The 22,444-nt window shown below is 38.0% G+C and overlaps 1 protein-coding gene across 1 annotated transcript; it reads right to left on the bottom strand.

Annotated features, from left to right (window-relative positions):
* Positions 1-17,139: 17,139 nt before the first annotated feature.
* On the bottom strand, positions 17,140-21,900 carry LOC103963031 (benzyl alcohol O-benzoyltransferase-like). Its single transcript, XM_009375810.2, has 2 exons — positions 21,369-21,900; positions 17,140-18,212 (listed from the first exon to the last, which is right to left on the bottom strand). The coding sequence occupies exons 1-2, from the start codon at positions 21,813-21,815 to the stop codon at positions 17,274-17,276; spliced, it is 1,386 nt and encodes a 461-aa protein (XP_009374085.2). The 5' UTR covers positions 21,816-21,900; the 3' UTR covers positions 17,140-17,273.
* Positions 21,901-22,444: the final 544 nt, after the last annotated feature.

The following is a 22,444-nucleotide window of genomic DNA, read 5'->3' as shown; positions in this document are numbered from 1 at the left end:
AAGTAAAGAACCTGTGTGTTGAGATGAGGAAAGAGTTGTTGTTGATGGTTGAGTTTTAAATCCCTGCATTTCAGTCTTAACTTGCACTAAATGACTGCCCATGTTTGAAGAAGACCTTGACATATGAGTATCATAATAAGTTGCAGATAATGATGACTCATGTACAATATCAGTACTAGAAAGGGACTCCATATTACCCTCTGAATAAACTGAATTTCTATGATCTGTAACTCTGTGTTGTATTGGAATAGGTACCACTACAGTTTTACACTGAGATTGATCCTGAGTGACTTCATTCATTGTTACTCTAGAATGCAATTATGTATAAGGAAACACACTTTCATAAAAAACAACATGTCTTGAAATGATGCATTTCCTAGTCTTAACATTGTAGCAAATTACCCTTTTATATCCCATGGAGTAACCTAAGAAGACACATTGCTCAAACCTCGACTATAACTTATGTGCAGAATATGGTCTTAACCAAGGATACATTGCTGATCTAAACATTTTCAAGTTTTCAACTCTGGATCCTTACCATATAATCTCTTGTAAGCTGAATCCATGGACAACACTCTATAAGGCATTCTGTTAATTAAAAACACAGCATGTGCACAGGCATAATACCAAAATTCAATAGACAATCCAGCTTGAAGAAGAATAGTAATGGTAGTTTCTACTATATGCCTATGTTTTCGTTCAACTACCCCAGTCTATTGGGGTGTGTATGGACAGGAAATCATCTGTTCAATCCCTTTTTCAGCAAGAAAAGCTTTAAAAGAATGACTAGTGTATTCTCCTCCTCCATTAGATTGTAAATATTTAAGAGCAACCCCAAACTGTGTATAAATAAAGCTATAGAATTTCACAAAAATCGTATACACATCTAATTTGTTATACATTGGGAAAATCCAAACATACTTTGTATATTGATCAACAAATGTTACATAGTACCTATGCCCTTCTACTATCTTTACCGAATAAGGTCCCTATATATCTGAGTGCACCTTTTCAAATGGTGAAGAGTATTTATCAGTACTAGCGGAAAAAAGAAGTCTAGACATTTTTCCTCTAATACAATGTGTACACATACTATGTTGATTATCTAAATCTATTAATCTACTGGATTGTCTCAACATGCTAGACAATATCTTATTGGTAGGATGACCAAACCATTGATGCCATAGAGTTGACTTGACCAATTGTCCAAGAAAAATTGAAGGCTCCTGAACCACAGACTATACTCCTTTTGTATGCTTGACCACAGGGATTTGAAACAATTGTCTTGCTTTACTCTTTCCTCTGTACAGGATGTCCCTTGTCTTCTTGTCCTGCACAAAAATTTCATTTTCATCACAAAAAACCATCTGTGATTGTCAGCACACAATTGTTGTACAGATAACAGACTTTTAGCAATCTTTGGAACATGTAAAACATGGTTAAGAATAAGATCATGAGTATTGGTTTTAATGGTTGTTTCACCAATATTCATACCTGTTCCATTTCCAACTGTGATTTTATTAGAACCTTGGTATGGTGTAACTTGATTCAATGTTGTAACATCAGCAGTGATATGGTAAGATACACCAGTATCAACAATCCATGCATCTTAAGGAATATAATGTTCTGTCTATTTTGCTGCCATAGCTGTTAAGTTGGCAGATGGTTGTTGGCCTTGAAAAACATAATTCCCACAGTGATAGCTGTCAAGAGCTGAATGACCTCTTCTCCCACAAATCTGACACTCCATTTGAAACCCAGTATTTGGTGTAGTAGCATTTCTGTGAAAATAATTGACTGCAGTATGCCCTCTCTTATTGCAGATTTGACATTCAATCATTGTAGTTGATCTGCTCTCTGTGTTTCCATTCCACACATATGAACCATTTGACCTTGAATTGCCATAACAAAAACCAGAAGAGTTACCTGGGTTGTAACCCTTGCCCTTGAATCCACCATTTGTCTTGTAATTATTATTGCCCTTGTAATTTAAACCATCAAAAGGCTTCTGTGTAAAAGGAGGTCTTGGACCAAAATTTGATGCATTACCTATAAACCCAAAACCATAGGGAACTTGAGGATAAACTGGACCAAGAAGTTGCGGAGACATGGAAAGTTAAGGCATATTAGATTGATGTGGATACTGCTGTGGCAAGACAAATGATTGTGGATGTGGCTATGAATATTGCTGGGGAAAAACATATGGCTCAGCAGAATATGGGTATAGATTTGGAGTTATAACACCACCAGTGGTTGCAGGTAAATGACTATGACATACAAGATTAGATCCTGAAACAAGTGAATTTCCCTGAGCAAATGAATTTCCCTGAGTTGATTGAGAACCCTGAACATACAAGGCAAAAAGACTTTGAGACCCAACACTTGTATCTCCTTCAATCTCTTTTTTTAGCTCCAAGCAACAAGGCCCTAAATTCTTTCACATAAATGGATGATTCTCTGGCTAATATCACAGTTCGAATAGTTGCGTACTCCTTTGGCAAACCAGCTAAACCAGTAATTACCACATCATTATTAGAAATAAACTCTCCAACAACAGTTAACTGATCTCTTATACTCTTTAATCAAATATTTATCAATCAGATCACCTCTTTTTTGAATGGCGTGCAACTCAGTTTTTAAATGATTCACCTTAGTTTTAGACACTGAAGCAAATCTATCCACAAGATTCGACCAAGCTTCACAAGCAGTCAAACATCCAAGAACATATTCAATAGCCTCATGAGACAATGTAGCTAGTAAAAGACTCATTAACGCCATATCTATGGATTCCCATTCAACATATTCAGCAGTAAGTTCAGAAGTAATTCCTTTCTCAGTATTTATTACAAACTTTTGCGGACACCCAGTAGTGCCATCAAAATGCCCAAACAATTTATGACCTTTCAACACAGATTTGAACTGAAAATAAAGAGATATAAATATAGTCTTAAGTGAAAAGAACATTGCTTGTTTTATTAATTAGCTCGTACGTTATATTCGTTTTATTAATTAGCTCATACGTTATACTATGTGCGATTATATACTTCTTTTTAAGGAAAATGTGCTTTATACAGTAAGATAATAAAAGTATGTACAAGAGGTAGATACCACAAAAGAGACTTTGAAGGGGAAAAACACATTGTTGAGGCTTTCGACCGGGGGTTCAGTGAAATGCATGCTGTCGTAACTGCAGAAGAAGACCCAAACCCATTTAAATTGGGACCAATAAGTGGATGGCTTCTCCTGAGGTTAGGAGGCGTAAGCAAACAAGAAATGTATTTGTAAGTGATGGTGGTAGACAAGAGGAGTTGGAATGGTGAGTTCCAAGGAGACTAGTCCTGAGGGGTCTCCACTGTCGTTGTGAAACTCATATGTTGGAATTCTCAAGGCATTAGGAGGACTTGACAGTTCATGATTATTCGAAGCAAAATAGGTTCCACTGAGAAAAAAAAAATCTATGTAGACGATACACATAATTGTAGCAACAGTTAGCTACGCATGCACTTTATGCATGTAGTTGAGCCAAAAGGAGTGAGTCATTAAGTGTTCTGGAAGGATCTGCAACATCAAAAATTGTTAACTCTTCTAGTAACAATTCCCAACAAGTTCTTAAAGTATCTTGGATTAGAAAATCACATGAAAATATCTTTGGGAAGAAAATCATTTCAAATACTTTTTCAGTAGCAATTGAGTTTTTATTAAAAATATTACGTGCTTCTAACAAACTTAAGTCTTAAGTCACTTACAAATTACCCCACGATGTGTTGATGATTTTACTCATTGCACTTGGGTTTATCTCATACGTCATAAATTAGACATTCAATCTTTGCTTAAATCTCATTGCCTATGCCGAAACACAATTTCACCACAAAATTAAAACCATTAGAACTGACAATGGCGGCAAATTTGTTTCTATGCATACTTTCTTTAATGATCATGGCATACAACAAGTTTTCCGAAACCGAACTGAATAGAATTGTGACTTTCCAAAAATGCTTGCTAAAAATCAAAGAAAGAAGGTCCATTCTTGTGTTTCCACCCCTCAACAAAATGGGGTTGTGATGCGAAAGCATAGACATATTCTTCAAACCGCATGTGCTTTGCATTTTCAATCACATATTCCCTTGCACTTTTGGGATGAATGCATCCTCACATCCACTTTTGCGGGTCCCCCCCTCTTATTGGGTCTTACGCCTTATGAGAAATTATTTGGTCACCCTCCTTCATATACCCATGTACGCACTTTTGGGTGTTTAGCATATGCCACTAATCTTCACCCACAACATAAGTTTAATGCTCGGGCTAAAAAATGTGTTTTCATTAGGTATCCTTTCAGGCAAAAAGCTTACAAATTATATGATCTTAATTCCAAACAAATTTTTACAAGTCGAGATGTCACATTTCATGAGACTATTTTCCCATTCCACAAAAATCCAATCCTAAGCAGTTACCCCGGACCCAAATATTGGCCTTCCACCATGCCCAATCTTCTCTCCACCTGCTACAGTCCCAATCTCTTCCTAATTAAACCACCAAATTGCCGACCCGAGCCTTTCTCCTGGCCCAGCACCAGTCCCTCATATACCCATCTCTGCCATTGACGGGCTTGACCAAGTCCCAACCCTTCCTGATGGGCCTGCTGTCTCTCTGGACCCGTATCTAGCATCTGCCCAGCCTGCCGCTGCATCCCCTGCCCATTTGCGATATTCCAGTCACATCTGAGTTCAGTCAACCAAGCTCCATGATTATGTTTGCCCAACTATTACGTTGCCCCCCGCCAATTCCTCGTCTTCCGGTCCTAGTACAAGGTATCATCTTTCTAATTACATGTCCTATCAAGGGCTCTCTCCCAAGTATTAATCTTTCATTGCATAATTGTCTACTGTTTTGGAGCCTAACAGTTATATAGAAGCTGCCAAACATCCCCAGTGGCGTAAGGCCATGGATAAGGAACTCTAGACGCTTCAGGCCAATGACACTTGGACACTTTCTCCTCTCCCTTCTGGGAAAGTAACAATTGGATGTCGATGGTTTATAAGATCAAAAGAAAATCTGATGGGAGTATTGAGCATTACAAAGCTCGGTTGGTTGCTAAAGGTTACACCCAATTGGAAGGTATTGACTATCACGATACTTTTTCCCCCACGGCCAAACTTGTCACTTTCCACTGCTTACTTGCTCTTGCTGCTACTCACTCATGGTCACTTCATCAACTTGATGTCCATAACACATTCCTTCATGGTGATCTCATGGAGGAAATCTACATGCTTCCATCACCCGGTCTTCGGCGATAGGGGGAGAATTTGGTGTGTCGCCTTAATAAGTCGCTTTATGGGTTGAAGCAAGCTTCTCGGCAATGGTTTTTCAAGTTTTCACAAGTTATTCGATCAGCTGGTTATGTTCAATCCAAAGCAGACTACTCACTTTTCACTAAAAGAAGAGGAAGGTCATTTACTGTGCTTCTCATCTATGTGGATGACATACTGATAACGAGGAATGACTTGAAAGCAACTGATGATAACGGGGAATGACTTGAAAGCAATTGGTGATCTTAAATCCTTTCTGAATACCAAGTTTCGTATCAAAGATCTTAGTAATTTGAAATATTTTTTGGGGATTGAGGTGGCACGATCGAAACAAGGTATTTTCATTTCACAAAGAAAGTATTTGTTGGATATCTAAATGATGTTGGTTTTCTAGAATCACGGCCTGCAAGTTTTCCTATGGAACAAAATCTAAAATTACTCCCTGATGATGGGAATGCATTAGATGATCCAGCCAAGTACAGAAGATTGGTTGGTCGGTTGATATATCTCACTATAACTCGACCTGGATATTACATATTCAGTTCATTTATTGAGTAGATTCATGCAATCACCTCAAAAGTCTCATTATGAAGTTGTTCTATGCATCTTAGAATATTTGAAAGGCACACCATGATGTTTCCATCTCAAAATTCATTGAAGTTAAAGGCATATTATGATTCCGATTGGGCAGGATGTCCTACCACTCGGCGTTCAATTACTAGTTATTGTGTTTTCCTTGGAATAGCCTTATTTCATGGAAAAGCAAACGACAGAAAACTGTATCCTTATCTTCTGCTAAAGCCGAATATAGATCCATGGCAGCAGCATGTTTTGAGCTTGTATGGCTCCAAAGCCTTTTTCGAGATCTTCAAAATCAAGACCAAGGGCCGGCTACCTTGTTATGTGACAATCAAGCCGCTCTTCATATTGCGGTAAATCCGGTGTTTCACGAGCGAACAAGGCACATTGAGATTGATTGTCACTTTGTTCGAGATAAGATTACGGAAGGAAAAATTGTGATGGGATTTGTTCCTTCCATTTCACAACTTGCTGATTTGTTCACTAAAGCTCTTGGGAAGGAAAGATTTCATTCTTTGCTAGGCAAGTTGGGAGTTCACAACATTCACTCACCAACTTGAGGGGGAATGTTGAGAAAGTTAAGGATCATCATCAAGATACTTGCCAATATTATTAATATATTGTAATTGATTACATTCCTATCTTGTATTATAAGCTGTCAATTAGTAGCTAGTTAGTAGGAATTGACTGTAAACATATGGCTACATATAGTAGTATTGTACAAAGAATTAATTTAATGAGAATCGGTGAATTACCACCTTCTAAAATTCACAAATGGTCCTGCAGCATATACATAACAACCAATTTCATACAACCAACGACAAATACAATTCTCAATTATCACATTAAACAAATAGATGTAAGAATCCACTTAAGACAGAAGAGAATGCTTTGAATTGTGATATATTCTTCTCAATAAGAGGTATTTAAGGGTATGCAACCCTAATATAAATGGAAAGAGAACTAATTATAAGTGATTACACGGGAATACACAAGATTACATATCAATTAGGGATCCTACCTAAAATACAAAAGTCAACACTCCCCCTTAAGTTGGTGCATATATGTCGCTCATGCCCAACTTGTGTAAGAAACTTGAAAACTTGTGACTTGAAACAACTTTTGTGAGGATATCTGCCAACTGATCTTCTATTCTTATCGTCGGTACTTCAATTATTTTCCCTTCCATTTTTTTTTTCTTTTAATGGTGTAACTACTGGCTGACAAGTTGACATGCCAGTTTCGTGCAACAAATCAATAATATACTTCCTCTGAGACAAGAAAATTCTAGAACTGCTTCTTGATACCTCAATCCCTAAATAATATTTCAGGGATCCAAGGTCCTTCATGTCAAATTCTGAAGACATGTATCTTTGCAAGGCCGCACATTCTTCTGGATCATTACCTGTTACCACCATATCGTCTACATACACAATAAGTGCAGTAAGCTTCCCATTCTGTCTTTTCAGGAACAAAGTATGACAAGAGTTACTTTGTCTGTAACCAAATGCTCTCATAGATTTTGTGAATCTTCCAAACCATGCTCAAGGGGACTGCTTCAAGCTATATAAGGATTTATTCAACATGCACACCTTTCTTTTGTATTTATCTAGAGCATTATATCTAGGTGGAAGATCCATATAAATCTCTTCTTTCAAATGTCCATGCAAGAAGGCATTCTTCACATCGAATTGCTGTAAAGGCCAATCAAGATTTGTAGCCAAGGACAACAAAACACGAATTGTGTTAATCTTGGCCACATGAGCAAATGTATCTGTATAGTCAATTCCATATTTTTGAGTGTATCCTTTTGCTACCAGTCTTGCCTTCAAACGATCCATCGTCCCATCATCTTTATACTTCACAGTATAAACCCATTTACATCCTATAGGTTTTGTTGAGCAAAAATTGTACACAATATGTAAACAAATAATTCATTCGGCACAATTTCACCCTCGTTCATTTTTCCGAAGAGGGTTTTATTAATTCGAGTTTGGCCCATTCTAGGCTACGCGCCTATTAATTACAACCCTTCTTTTGGGAAAGGAATACCCTTTGATTCTAATTTAAATAAATCATAATTTGGGGATTTGGGTGTTTATTTAATTTTGCAACTGCACCTAGATCGAGCCCTAGATTGCCTACGTAGCTTCGTTGAGGGACCAAGTCACTCGTAGTTCATGACGTATTTGTTGGGGTTTAATGCTTTGTGTAGTTTGAGTTTGTGCAAGCGAGGACTTTGAGCCATTGGAGCTTTTGATGCCTTGTGTAGTTTTAGCTCGTACAGGCAAGGACTTTGAGCCATTAGAGCGTTACGCAGTTTCGTGCCATTTGACATTTGATACTGCTTCGTGTCTTTTGGATTTGATGCAGCTTCATGCCATTTGAAATTTGATGTGGCTTCGTGCCATTTGAACGGCTTTGTGCTATATGAGAAAACTTGATGGTTGGATAACTATTGAAGAGCTTTCGTGGTTTTGTACCACTTCATTTGTCAAATGAAATTAATGGGTATATTTGTAATAAACCCACTAATATTTAGTTTTGGCATTTGACTTTGGCTTGGTACTATTTCTTGCCCCATGTTTAATTTTAACTTGATGGAGGTCATACTTGTGATAAACTCGCGTAAGAGGTATTTATTTTTCCTCTTCCTTTGCAGCTTTCTTCTCCAATAGATTTCGTAGGAATTCAATCCTATTTGGAATAGGTTTTTGAAAGCATGAAAGTTGGCCCCCTTTTTCTACTGTGAAAAAGACATTTTTTTTTACTTGTCTTTCCTTTTAAGTTTTAAATTCTTTCCCTTCCTTTGCTTTTGGCTTGTGGCTTTTGTCTCGATGCTTTTGATTAAACTTTGAACCAACATTTAACGGTGAGCTGCTCATTTGGAAATCACCATGTTCTGAGCTTTTTTTATTTTAAAACAAGCTCTCTTTGTCCATGAACTAATTCAATCATGCCCTTGAATTAATTCAAGATACAGCTTCCTGTTTGGATTTGTTTAAGTAGGATCAAACCAGACTTTAATTAGAGTCACGACAAACTTCACATCTTCACCTTTTTATTTGCTTGTTGGAGATCATTTCTTCCAATTCCTAATTTAGACAGAATTTGAAAGAAACTTTGTCAGCAACAAGCAACGCCCATTCTTCTTTGGCTGGGCTTTCTTCGGGGTTTCTGTCGCAAGGAAGAACACCAAGGGCTTTTGAGGATAACCACGATCAATATGTTAAACCGAGATTTTGATGTTTCTCTAGGTTTTGATGTCGACGGTGGTGAATAGAGTTCATGGGTACTCTTGTTCTCTTCACATTTAGACAGATAGAAAACTTCTTGCTGCTGCCATTTTTGGACTGCTTCGTTTATGGCGACCGGGTCTTCATTGGCTTCCGTGCTGGATCAGTAATGGCTCGGCGAAACGGCAGAGAGCACCTCTTACAGGAATGAATTGCAGGATTGATTTTGGATTCGAGTTTCATCCGAGTGATCTAGACCACTCTTAGCAATTCAAGAAGGCATCATGGCAGGGAGTTTTTGGCCGTGAAACATGGACAGCAGCGGCGCCGACATGAGACTTTGGTTCGAACGAGAACCCTTTTGTAATTTCTGCAAGTAATTTTCTTCTCTGTCGACATCTGGATCCACAGATGCGCGTTCTCCTACTTCAGTAACCAATGGTCTTCTTCTATACGGAATAGAGGGACCAGTTTAGGTGGACTTTGCTTCTTCTTCTTCTTTATTGTCAGCAATCCCTCTTCTTCTTAACTCCAAGACGACGGCTGCGACGGGGTTTTTTTCTTTGCTGGAAGCGTCCTTCTTTTTGGTGTGACTTCTTTCTCCGACTTTGTGACAAATTCTTTGAGTCGTATTCCTCTTGATTCGAAGTTTCCCAATGAGCTCCTAAAACGGAGCAGCAGTAACCGCCAAATTCTTCGAAATGAGCTCTTAAAACGGAGCAGCAGTAACCGCCAAATTCTTCAAAATGAGCTCCTAAAACGGAGCAGCAGCAACCATTTCAACTTCGGCAACCACTGCAGTTGTTGTTCTCACGGCGGAGGACTTTGTTCATGACCACCTTCTTTTATGCCGTCGGTGAGAAAATAGAGCATGTTGCGTCGCTGGGCTTGTGGATCGAAGACGGAAAATTCGCACAATGATGAAGTTGTGATTTTTTGTCTCTGGGCTCTTGCCTAATGGGATCCCACGGCTGCCCTCGAGGCTCTGCAACTCTAGGGGCTTGACGACAATGGTGCCGCTGCCGTCGTCAGCTTTGGTGCCATATTTCTGGCACATTTGAGCAGCTTGGACATGTTGTAGCGGTTCAGAGGAGTTGGTGCAGCGGTAGGGTAGTGCTAGAGTCATCGCCATGTCTTGGAAAGAAACTCTGTTGGGCATCACAGGTTGCATGGTGTTGATGACGGCGAAGGCGCAGCGACAGTAATGCTTTTCTTTGTTGATGCCGCTGCTGGTACTAGGATCTTGGCAAAAGATTGTAGAGAAGTCGAAGGTGTCGACAACGTGGCAGCGGTGGCTGTTGATCCCATTTGGGCTTCTGTCTAACGTCGGCGGTTGCTAGCGTATAGGTTTGTGTTGCTAGCCAAAGTTTACTCAAGACGACACTTGCCTGCAAAATAAATTTACTAGAGAGAAAATGAAGAGACAAGAAACATAGGTTTTGTACCTTCTGATTGTTGCTTGTAGTTTGCTCTCCTTCCTTGAAAGACTTGGTTCGGAATCACAGGTAAGGGAATTACTTTGTTTTCTCTTCCGGCAGTACTTCGTTTCTTCTTTCCTCTCTCAATTTCTATCTCAATTTCTGCAGAGTACCCTCCTATTTTTTTTTCTCCCCCTTTCTTACTGTAGCTGATGCCTATTTATAGACATCCTAGAAGGACTCTAGAGTAGTTTTTTTTTTTTTTTTTACGTGGGCGAGATGGAGGCCATGTCTTCCGCCACTTTCTCTTAACCTCTCCCGCTAACTGTGCAATCTTCCACGTCTTGCAGAAAAAAATAGGAAGCCCTTGTTCCACGTTACTTTTCCCCCTTCTGTTGGAAGAAATGCATATTTTCTTTTCACCCTTTTTTTTATTTTTTATTTTTGGATCCCGTTTCTTCTCCTTGTAGACTTGGATTTCCAAGTCTAAGCAGGACTTCACGTGGGCGGCAGCATTCCTATTTTCTTTTGAGAAGTTTGCTGCAAAACTCTTTTTTAATTTAGGGGTTTATCTCATGCTAGGTGACTAACAGAGAAGGAATTCAAATTCCCCTATTTTGGTAGTTTTAGATAAATAGCATTCTTCCAAACCCTTTTCGAATTCATTTTGATCAGTTCTTCCGCACAAGCTTCTCCCGCACCATTCTTTTGCTGTTCGTTATTTTCTTTGAAGAGAAGAATAGAACGGTCAGTAAGGCTTCATCCACTTTTTTCCATTTTGTTTGGATTTGAATGAATATTCCACAACTTCATTTTTTATTCTTGATTTGTTGCAGGTGTCTTTTGGTGGTGACTCTTTGCTTTGGAAGCTTGCCTGATGTCTTCGTACAAAACGGTGGGATTTTTTTTATCTCTTTGGTATTGACGTGCAGCTTTACTTTCATTCATCTTCAGTTATTTTGTTGTTCAACAGGTTTCTTATCAGCTAGCAAGTCTGTGATCTCCCAGGTAGCATTCTTCTTCAAAGACTTCAACTCTTCATTCATTGCTGCTTGCCAACATGGATCAAGTAAAGCCTCATGCACACTGTTAGGAATAGATACAGTAGATAATTGATACACAAATGACTTTTTTGATTTTGCCAGTTGACTAGTAAACACATAATTAGTTAATGGGTATAACACAATGGATTTCAGGGTTGGGCTTATTCATTGGATACCTAGTTTTCCATTTAGGGTTAGCTTCATAAGTCAGTTTAGGAATACCTCGGTTTACACAGTCAGGAAGCAACATGGCAGTGGTGCATTCGGGATCGAAGGTGATTGATTATGGTTATTGGGGTTCAAGGACGGCGAGATCAATTGTGAGGTAGTTGGCAACACAGGGTTGTCTGCTAGTGAGGAAACTGGCAGTGAGCTATCAAGCAAAGAGAAAAGCTGTGAGTTATCTGGTGCAGTCAACTCATTACTTTCAAAGTTTTCAACATTGTGTCCATGTGAATGATCACCACTTGTCTCCAAGACATTACCACTTACTTCCAATTCATTCACATTATTATTTTCTTGTGAATGATCACCACTTATTTCCAAGACATCACCACTTAAATCCAAAACATTCACATTATTTGTCTCCAGAATAGTATAATCAAGAGTTTGAAATTCTGTTTGATTTTCCCCCTTAAGTGAAGACTCAGGATTGGCAAAGTACATATCATTCTCATGAAAGGCAACATCCATAGTGACAAACAACTTTTTCATCAAAGGGTGATAACAATGATATCCTTTTTTATTTGAGACATACCCCATAAACACACACCGTAAGGCCCGAGGTTCAAGCTTACTCATCTGCTATTTATGGAGATGAATGAAGGCCACACAACCAAACACATGAGGTGGAAGATTGGAGACCGCAAGAGCATCAATATGTGAAGAGAGAGCCTGAAGTGGTGTTTGAAAATCAACGGATCAGGATGGAACACGATTAATGAGATATGCAGCTGAGGTGAGGGCTTCTCCCCAGTAGGATAACGGGAGATGAGCCTCAAGCAAAGAAGCACGAACAACCTTCAAAAGCTGACAATTCTTGTGTTCTGCAACCCTATTTTGTTGTGGAGTATATGGGCATGTGGTTTGATGAACAATGTTATGATAATCAAGAATGGCATGAAGGTCAAAGTTAACATATTCACCGCCATTATCACTCATGAGAACCTGTATGTGTGACTTATATTGTACTTGTACCATTTTATAAAACTGCTGAAACAAAGAATGAACTTCACTTTTGGACTTCATCAAACAGACCCAAGTCATACGTGTGCAAGCGTCAATAAAAGTAACAAACAAATGAACACCACCAAACATAGCAGTTGTAGATGGCCCCCAAACATCAGAATGATTTATCATAAATGGAACTAAACTTTTATTCATACTGGACGAAAATGAAGTACAATGACTTTTAGCCATTTCACAAACACCACATTTAAAGCTAGAAACGTCATGCTTAACAAATAGGCTAGGAAACAACCTTCGTACATAGCCGAAAGAAGCATGTCCAAGTCGACGATGCCACAACCAAACCTCCAAAGCATTATCCCTCTCCCCATCAGATCCTTCCACAGCAAGAGCTTGAGTCAAATTTCGAGAATTGTTCGTAGTCAGCTCCAAGTAATAAAGCTTTCCCCTCCTAATACCATAACCAATCATCTTGCGAGTTCGAATGTCCTTAAAAACACAAAAGGAATGCCAAAAAATAACAAGGCAATGTAGGGTGATACTTATATGAGCAATAGATAATAAATTATAGTCAAGGGAAGGAACAACAAGTACAAAGTCAAGATTCAGGGTATTAGAGATGGAGACATCGCCTTCCCCAATAATGGGGACAACATTACCATTGGCAACACTAACTATAGTATTGGTTTATGATTTTAAGGTTTGTACCTATCTAGAATCACCAGTCATATGTTCAGTAGCACTAGAATCAATTGTCCATGTACTATTCATAACAGATGCAGAAACTTTTAAGGCCTTACCATCATTACCTATATGGTCAGAATCTACTTAGCTTCGACAACCAATGCACGCGACTTGAACCGGTCACGATTGGTCCCACAAGTTCGGCCTACCATTGCTCTGGGTGCAACATGGATAGCTAATTAATAAAGCCCAAGCCCAAATAAACCACGCCCAAGCTCAGCTGCAATCATGATGGCCAAAGAAGGAAAAAATTGCATAATAATCAGCCAATTCTTTTCTCTCCCGTGGACTTTTGATTCCTTTCTTTTTTCTTTTTTTTTTCTTTTCCTTTCTTCAAACAGCAGCGGTGGTGTGGGTAATTCAAGCCTTCACACGAAGAAGACAGCTAGGATAATAGCAACAGTGTTCAAAGCGAGTTGTAGCAGCGGTGATGATGGGTTCTTTGCGGTTGACAGAAGTCAATCAGGCAAGATGGTTTGATGTGGGGATTCTAGGCACGATGGGACAACAAATTCGTACTGAGTTCGGGGATTCTAGGCACAATGGGACAGCAGTTGCGGTGGGGTTGTGGTTCAGGTTGGGCTGCAATGATATAGGGCAGCAGGTCTAGTTCGTCACATAACGGAGTGAATCGATTCAATAGATTCGGGTCAGCAAAGACGGCGTCGCTCACTGTTCGTTTCAAATTCAAAGAGGGTAGCAACGACAACAGTCGCTCGCTAATCGAGGGATAACAACGATGATAATCACTTGCTAATCAAGGAAGGCGAACCAAACACGGCTAAGCCGCAACAGTGCTATCTAGCTAGGGTTTTTTCTTCTTTTTTTTCCAACCTGTCTCTGGTGTCAAAAAGAGAATACTTTGGATTGTGATATATTCTTCTCAATAAGAGGTATTTAAGGTATACAACCCTAACATAAATGGAAAGAGAACTAATTACAAGTGATTACATGAGAATACACGGAATTACATAACAATTAGGAATCCTACCTAAAATACAAAAGTCAACAAAGACTCCCCACCGATAAACACGACATAAATCGTACACTTTGATATGGTGTGTGTGCATGATCTCTGTGAAGACCTAGAATTTTAATTCATTACATTTGTATTTTTTATATATCTCAAATAGTAACGTAATTTCAGCCCAATTTTATTAAATTAGATTATTATTGTTTTCTTCTTTTTTTTTCAGCCCAAACAAAAGAGAGATATCTAGAAGCCACTTTCTAGCTAAACTTAAGAACCAACAAAAAGAAATTGTTTCTTCTTATCATTTCCTTTCCTTATTCATTTTGTAATTACCTTTTACTGTATGCTTAGTGACATTCTAGCATACTGATTATTGAAGACTATCTAACTAGGAGGCGGACGGTTTTTAGAAAACGGCGAAAATCTTAAGCAGGGGGTGGGAGGAGCTAGGGCTGTGGAGTCTATGGCTGCAGTTGGCAGTTGTGTGAACTTTTGGATGCTGAATGGGGCAGCTAACTAATCGCAGCTATAAAGCAGGTGGTGGAGGTCTAGGTTCAGGTTCCAATAATGATACATTTCCCAATAAATAGCTGGACTTTGAGTAGGAATTTTCATAGAAAGTTTTTGTTCAGTTATTTTACAAATGGAGAGAATTTGAGTGAGAATTCTGAAGTAGAAAGAAAGAGGTTTAAGTTTGGCTTAAGGGTAAGATCTTTCCTTTTGGGTGTCATATTCTTTTCAGTTTGATTTATCATGTTTGTATTCTTTATTTTGATCTGAAGAAAAACCCTTGAGTATCTATTTCATGTTCCTATCGTCCTTTTTCAAGCTCTGAAAAGCAAAAGAATTTAAGTTGCAACAGTGTTCATAATTTTCTTGGTGCAGATTTCAATACTGTCAGTTTCGTAGTCCCTTCTTTCTTCCTTGTTTTCTTACATTAAAAAGCTTGATTGAAGAGGGGGCATAAGCTTTAAATCGAGTATTTACACAAATTTTCATTTATATTTGATGGTTTAAAACCATGCTCAAAAAGGTCCCTTTGAACCTGTGTAAAACTCTGGTGCAGATTTTTCTGCAAATACTTGCTATTTCAACTCGTGATTTCTCTCCCTCCATATTTCAAATTTTAACAAATTTTATATCGTTGGAAAGATTATTCTTCAACATTTCCAATTATAAATTCATACATTTTCGTTGAGTTTTGACTAGTCAAAAAAGTTGTTCATAGATATTCTGTCCGCAAAACTGGAAAACATATCAGTTTTTCTGCAGTCTCTTTGGTAGGGATGATGAACAGTGATTTTATATTATAGTATTCTAAATTTGCTTTATTTGTCATTTCTTTTTACTCCGACATTCATCTATAGACTTGAGGGTGCCTAAGAGCACGAGAAAAACTAAGGAAAGAAATATTAGCTTGCTTGGAGTTGAGATAGGGGATTTAGGGATTAATATTTGAATAGGACTCTATAAGTTAATCATTTACTTATATCTAATCATTTACTTGTATTGATAAGGTTTATATGTTTCTGTTTCTATTATTGATTGAGTGATATACTTACACAAATTGTCACATACCGGTCCGGGGGGACCACTCGCTCCACCACCATAGCACAATATTGTCCGCTTTGGGCTTACCATTCCCTCCGGTTTTGTTTTTGGGAACTCACGAGCAACTTCCCAGTGGGTCACCCATCATGGGATTGCTCTAGCCCCCTTCTCGCTTAACTTCGGAGTTCCTACGGAACCCGAAGCCAGTAAGCTCCCAAAAGGCCTCGTGCTAAGTAGGGATGAGATATACATATAAGGATCACTCCTCTGGATGATGTGGGATGTCACACAAATACTGCGAGTCTTGAATTTGATATCCTTGATCAATATCGTTGTGATGATTTATGGTTAATGAACTATTGGCATATGATTGGTATATGATGCTTCTAAATATGAACACATTGCATTTCATTACATGTTAGGGGGGAAGGAGTTTGTGATTACATATGAGGCTTGGGTTATGGATTGGAAACATCTTTTGTGGGGTTGAATCCAAATCTGATTCTCCTTTCCTAACAGCTTTTTGATAACCTTTCATGAGCAGAATTTGACCTAGTGTAGGGCAAATAGAACTTTTTTACCTGTTGTATGTGGGTGTACTTTTTCTCATCACCCTCAAGTGGTGTGCAATGCTTACCACCTACTTATTACTATTAGATGAGTTTAAACTTAAGATTTGTGTTTACCCGTTAAGCAGATCTCGAATTTAAACTCTTCCAACGGTGATAAATTGGGTAATGAGCATCACCATTATTTAAGTGTGCCGAGCAAAAATATTCTCTTTGTATGTTCTACACGTGGATAACACGTGATAAAATAACTGAATGTCAGATGGAAAATAAATATAAAAGCTTAAGATAAGAGAGAAATTGACTAATTATAAAAATTTCAAAGAAGAGAAATTGGCAACAAATTACAAGTTCAAAAGGTAACGCCACGAATAGCTTTCCCTAAAATGAGGGAGAGGGAGCTCTTGATATGACAAGGTCTCGTCCTCCCCTTTTACACATTTAATCTGTTAACAAAAAGAATAATTATATACTTCTTTTCTACGAAAAGTTACCAACGACGTTCTTCAACCTACAAGTCCCACAGAAGGAATTCAAGGAACTTTCGAATATATTCATACCAAAAACATCCCTATTATTAAGGAGGCGTCCATATTACAGTAGAAAAGAAACTAATTAGGGAAAATAAAAGCAAAGAAATACATGCATGTATATGACATTCATATTTTATAGGGCAGACAAAATATATTTAGTAGAGCTATGAACCCTAATCAGTTCTTCATCCGCATTCAACATGGCATCTAGTTCCTTGATAAATCTCTCCATCGCCGCTGCCGGTAAACAAACCGGAACCACAATCCCATCTTCCCCTATATTGTCTCTAAACGGTATGTAAAAGCTAGCCACTCCAGGTATTGCCCCGACCCCGCCCTTCGCTGGCCCACCATAAGCCGCTTTCCCCCACCCAAAATCCACCTCTCCGAACCCAGCACGGGTCACATCCGACATAAGGTAAGAATTCACCACCGTGAAGTGGGGCCTACCCTTAATAACCATGAGGTCAGCCAACGACCGCATGTATTCCTCCGTCACGTGCGCCTTGGCCTTCCTCACCAGCTCCAACGCGTACCCCAATGGGTTGTTGCATAGCCTCCATGCCGTCGTCACCGCCACCGGGAATGCAAACGTGTTGCCATAATAACCCACCGGCAACGGAGGGTTGAACTTGGACCGCGCGTTCACAATGCACAACACGCGCACCTCCTCATTTGGGTCTCTCTGGAGCGCGATGGTACGGCAGCGCCAGAGGCAGGCCGTGAGGACCTCGAACGTGGAGCACTTGCTGAGGTACTGCGGGACAAATCTTCGGATGGCGGACACCTCGGTGGGGCGGAAGAAAAAGGACCGGTGGACCATGTCATCAAGTGGGATAATGGTGCCATAGGTGTCTTCCACTTCTTCGTACTCGCGGTGCGTGCATGTCACGCGGGGTGGGTCACGCGCATTGAGCAGCTCCCGCTGCCACACGGGCTGGACGGTAGGGAAAGTTGCGCCGCGAGCTATCTCTGCTACGGCAGTCATGAATTGGACGAGCCCCGCCGCGTCGCTCATGGTGTGGTTAAGACGGAGGGCGAAGACGAAACCACCGCACTGGAGGCGCGTCACCTGTTTATGAATTACGACGAATATGTTTAGTTGAAGGATACATTGCAAACAAATTATTGTACAAACAGCACAATAATTGTCCCGAGTTGCCAAGCCTTATGTACTATCATGAAAAGGACCCGGCCCTCCCAGTTTACACTCACATCCCTTTCTATTTTGTGTTGTCACGATTAAGCCATATTAATATTTTATATTAATTTTTTTATAGAGATAATAAGATAAAAAATAATAGTGATATAAAATGTTGATGTGACTTAACCGTAACCGCACAAATAAGAGGGGATGGGAGGCTTCTCTGCCCTACTAGTTCCTATACATTCTCATCTCTTTCTATTTTATGGGATCACTGTTAAGCCACGTCAACCTTCTATATTGATTTTTTTATACAGATAATAAGATAAAAAATAATAATAATATAAAATATTGATATAATTTAACCGTAATCACGAAATAGATTGGAGTATATAAGAACTGAGAGAACAGATAAGCCAGGTCCCATGAAAAAAGTCGATAATGTCACTTGATAGCTGATATAAACATGAACATGTAATCAACATTAATGTCACTTGTCTGTATTCAAATTCTCATCGATGATAACTTAAATAATATTATTCTAAGTACTTGTTTGTTTAGAAAGTCAAGATACTCTTTTGGGAAAGCAAAAGGCTCGTTGGATTCTTTTTCTAAAGATTTTAAAAATTTGTAATCGTGATCGTTAATTGTAAATTGTGTAATCAGTTTTCGTTAGGTACTATTTATATTTAATTTTAAAATAATTTCTGCTTGCACAATGTATAATAAACGGTCACAATCCTAAGATCTCCAGGATTCCCAAGAAAAGGATCCTCTGGATCCTTTTCCTTTGGGGAAAGAGATCCTCTCCGGATCTCTTCCACCCAAGCCTAAGGATCAAGTGATCTGGACCCTTAAAATTTGATCCAACTGATAAAAATAGGAAGCTCTTTAAAAGTTATAATAATTTTAGCCGTTGGATCAAATTTCAACCTGGATCACTTAATCCTTGGGCTTTAAAGGAAGAGATCTGGAGAAGATCTCTATCCTTCTTTTGGAGCTTACATTAAACTAGTACCTATACCATTGTCGAAAGAATCATATGCATGTGATGAACATTGACACTTAAAATTTCTCCATAGATTTTCATCGTGAATGATAGATTGCAACTTTGAAACTTTCTCAATAAACCATCAAGATTTTTCAATAATGGATGCATGATAGATGACAACGTTGAAAAAAGAGAGATGGATGCTTAAATATTATTCCACTACCACTACAATGAAAAGCAATACTGATATTAAGCCCATCTTTAAAGGAATATCAAATTATAATTGATGGGTGATGTGGCAATCTAAAGTTTTATGTCAAATTTTCTACTTCTCCAATTGAATTGTCAAATGTTATTTTTCTTATTAAAATAGATTTTTAAATGGTTGTAATTATTAAAAAAAAATGTTAAGACAAAATTTGTATTAGTTGAAATGTTAGTAGAATAAAAGACCCACTATTATAATTAATTAAAAATAAATTTGACTCCTAATGACAAAGCCTTCAAATCTAGTCAACAAATAAGACTTCAGTTGGAAAGACTTTTGATGTCAAATATGCACAATAGCATTCCACTTAGGATTTTGATATCTCATTTGGAGATGTTTTAAAGTAAAAATTCATTAGCCTAGTGCACCCAAATCGAACCCATAGAAGAAATTAACAGATGTAAGGCAATGTCAAGCAAATTTTGAATTTTTTTAAGATGACTTTCAAGTTTCAAGAGGGTAAAATAAGATTAAAGTTAAGTTTCAAGGGGCAAAGTGAAGCAAACTTTAAGTTTTAGGAAGTAAAGTGGTGATTTTGAATTACAAAGAGTAAAATAAAATTAAAATCAAGTTCCAATGCGTGTATTAAAAATAAGCCTAAATATTATTCGAAGTACTTTTTTTTTTTTTTTTTTGGGGACATTTTTAAAGTTAAACTTGCGTAATCATATAAATTTACGTAAAGTCAAACCTACCTAATCAACTTGTTATGCCAGAAGACAATTAAGTCGATATCTAATTTGCATGAATCTATTTGTACCTTTTATTGTTTTTGGATAAGAAATATTTACAAACTAACCAACTTGCAGTAAAAAACTGAAGGTGTCAAAATTAAGGTAATATAAACATTAGTTTTTTTTTTTTTTTTTTGGCTGAAGTAATAGGAAAGAGAGTAAATTATTGATTTGGTCCCTTAATTAATATAGAGTGAAAATTAAGTGTTAAATTTCTCTTTTTGGGGAAAAAAAAAATTAAACTCATTAAAATTGTCAAACTATCCTTTAAAGTGCAAGTCTTGTGGATTAAATTAATGAAAAATTAGGTATAATAATTTTATATTTAATAATAAGGATGAAGATGACTATTCTTAATGAGTTTACAAACATATTTTTCCAAGAAAATCATTTGAACATAATTTCCACTCGATAGTTCGGAAACCAAATAACACATTACTCTAAAAACAGAATAATTCGGATCATAGAAAAATAACTTGAACCGTAGAAAACTATTAGGGGCATTTAAATTTAATGCATCTTCTAATTTTAATAAATCTACATAATAACTTCTAACAAAAAAATTAATATACTAACATAAATCCATCTGCATAACATATGACCTAACTCAAATAATACATGAATGTATATTAGCAAGAAACAAAACCTAATTAAAAGGCACAAAAACATAATATACCGACAAGTAATGCATATTAATATGTGATACAGGTTGATTATAAAAATTAAAAATTAAAATCCACGAACGGGGTTTAGAGCAAGAATAAGAACAGGAAAAAAAAAAAAAAAAGATGAAAAAATAATTAAATATATAACTAGGAAGAAATTTAATTTTTATAGTAAATTTTATCATTACAGAAATAATTATCGTTAAAAAAATAATCTTAATCTTAAGGAATTGGATTTATTTTAATAAATTGAACTAATTCTAATATTGACTAAAAAAATGAACTTATATCAAATTTTTCTAAACTATTATGTTACTGCAAAATATTAAAAGAAAAAAGCTAAACTGTGTCACTCACATGAGATGAAAAAGATAGTGATGAAATTTTGATTCCTTAACTTTTTATAAAGTATATACGTAAACGTACTTGAATTAGTAAGAGTGGGCAATTAAGAACCCCGTCGGAACCAGGAACATTATAAAGAAGCTCTTCCAAGCAGGGAAACGGCGGGTGAAGGTTGTCACCAAAGTGCTCTAGGGTAATGTCAGCGTCAGCCTCGATGAACATGATACCCTCAGCCGTGCATTCTACTGCAAGCTTCCGGTTAGGCCCTTCCTTGAGCCTACCTGCAAAAGGGTAGTAAAACACTAGAGTTTGTGCAATTGCCTCTCTAATGACATGTACGGGGTCCCTCCCTTGCATAGAGAGATCGTACCGATAAAACTGTAGCACAGGGATCTGAAACCGAAGACCTTCTTGGTCATCGATATCAGAAAGTTGTCGAAACTCATAGGGCGTGGCCTTCGCCGGCGCTACCAGTTCCGGTTGGCGCCTCCGCACTGTGAACACCAAAGAAGTAGGAGGGGATGCCATGTCCTGAGTGAGAGACAGTTTTGGTACTTGTCACACTAGAATCGTGACAGGGTTGAAGTCGTGGGTTGTGTACTATCGTAGCTCTACTTGAAGAGTTTATTTATAATGCGACAGAGGGCATTGGGAAATGCGAATGCATGGCCTACACCTCTTTTTGTGGACTAGGATTCTCCAACACTTGGTGTACAGGCTTCAAAAATATCTCTTTAGGCATGGAAACATGCAATTCCTACTCAATTTCATGGGACTTTTGATCGGACTGACTTGAACCTTTCTAATGGACTTGGACTAAAAGAAATAGAGAAAAAGAAAGTGTTTGGACTGAAAACATGTGTCCGGCTTGTTCAAGGCCCAACTCACTGGATTTTAACTGATATCTTGATGGGTATGTCATTTTGTTGGAAATGAACAGTGTGCAGCCCAAGGTTTCAAAAGTGCTTTATGGCGTGGCATAATGGGCGGCAAAGAAGGTATTTTTTTTTTTTTTTCCTTCTAATGGCAATTTAGTAGTTGCAGAGGAATAAAAGCCCGGGTTGCAAGATGAAAAGTTATCCTCTAGCAGCAGTCAAATCAACAACTTGATTAGAAAGGGATTGAACTAGAGGAAATGGCTTACATTGGGCGTAAGG

This window comes from the organism of the source record quoted next, unplaced genomic scaffold (assembly GCF_019419815.1).
Source record: "Pyrus x bretschneideri cultivar Hongxiangsu unplaced genomic scaffold, Pyrus_bretschneideri_v1 Contig47, whole genome shotgun sequence".
Taxonomy (NCBI): Eukaryota; Viridiplantae; Streptophyta; class Magnoliopsida; order Rosales; family Rosaceae; genus Pyrus; species Pyrus x bretschneideri.
The sequence above is the reverse complement of the archived record's forward strand: the minus strand, read 5'-3'. Positions and strand labels throughout refer to the sequence as shown.

Coding starts and splice junctions, on each gene's coding strand:
- LOC103963031 (XM_009375810.2), bottom strand. CDS start 21,815: ATGGCATCCCCTCCTACTTCTTTGGTGTTCACAGTGCGGAGGCGCCAA. Junction 18,213..21,368: donor GCCCACTCTTACTAATTCAA/GTACGTTTACGT, acceptor ATTCATAAACAG/GTGACGCGCCTCCAGTGCGG.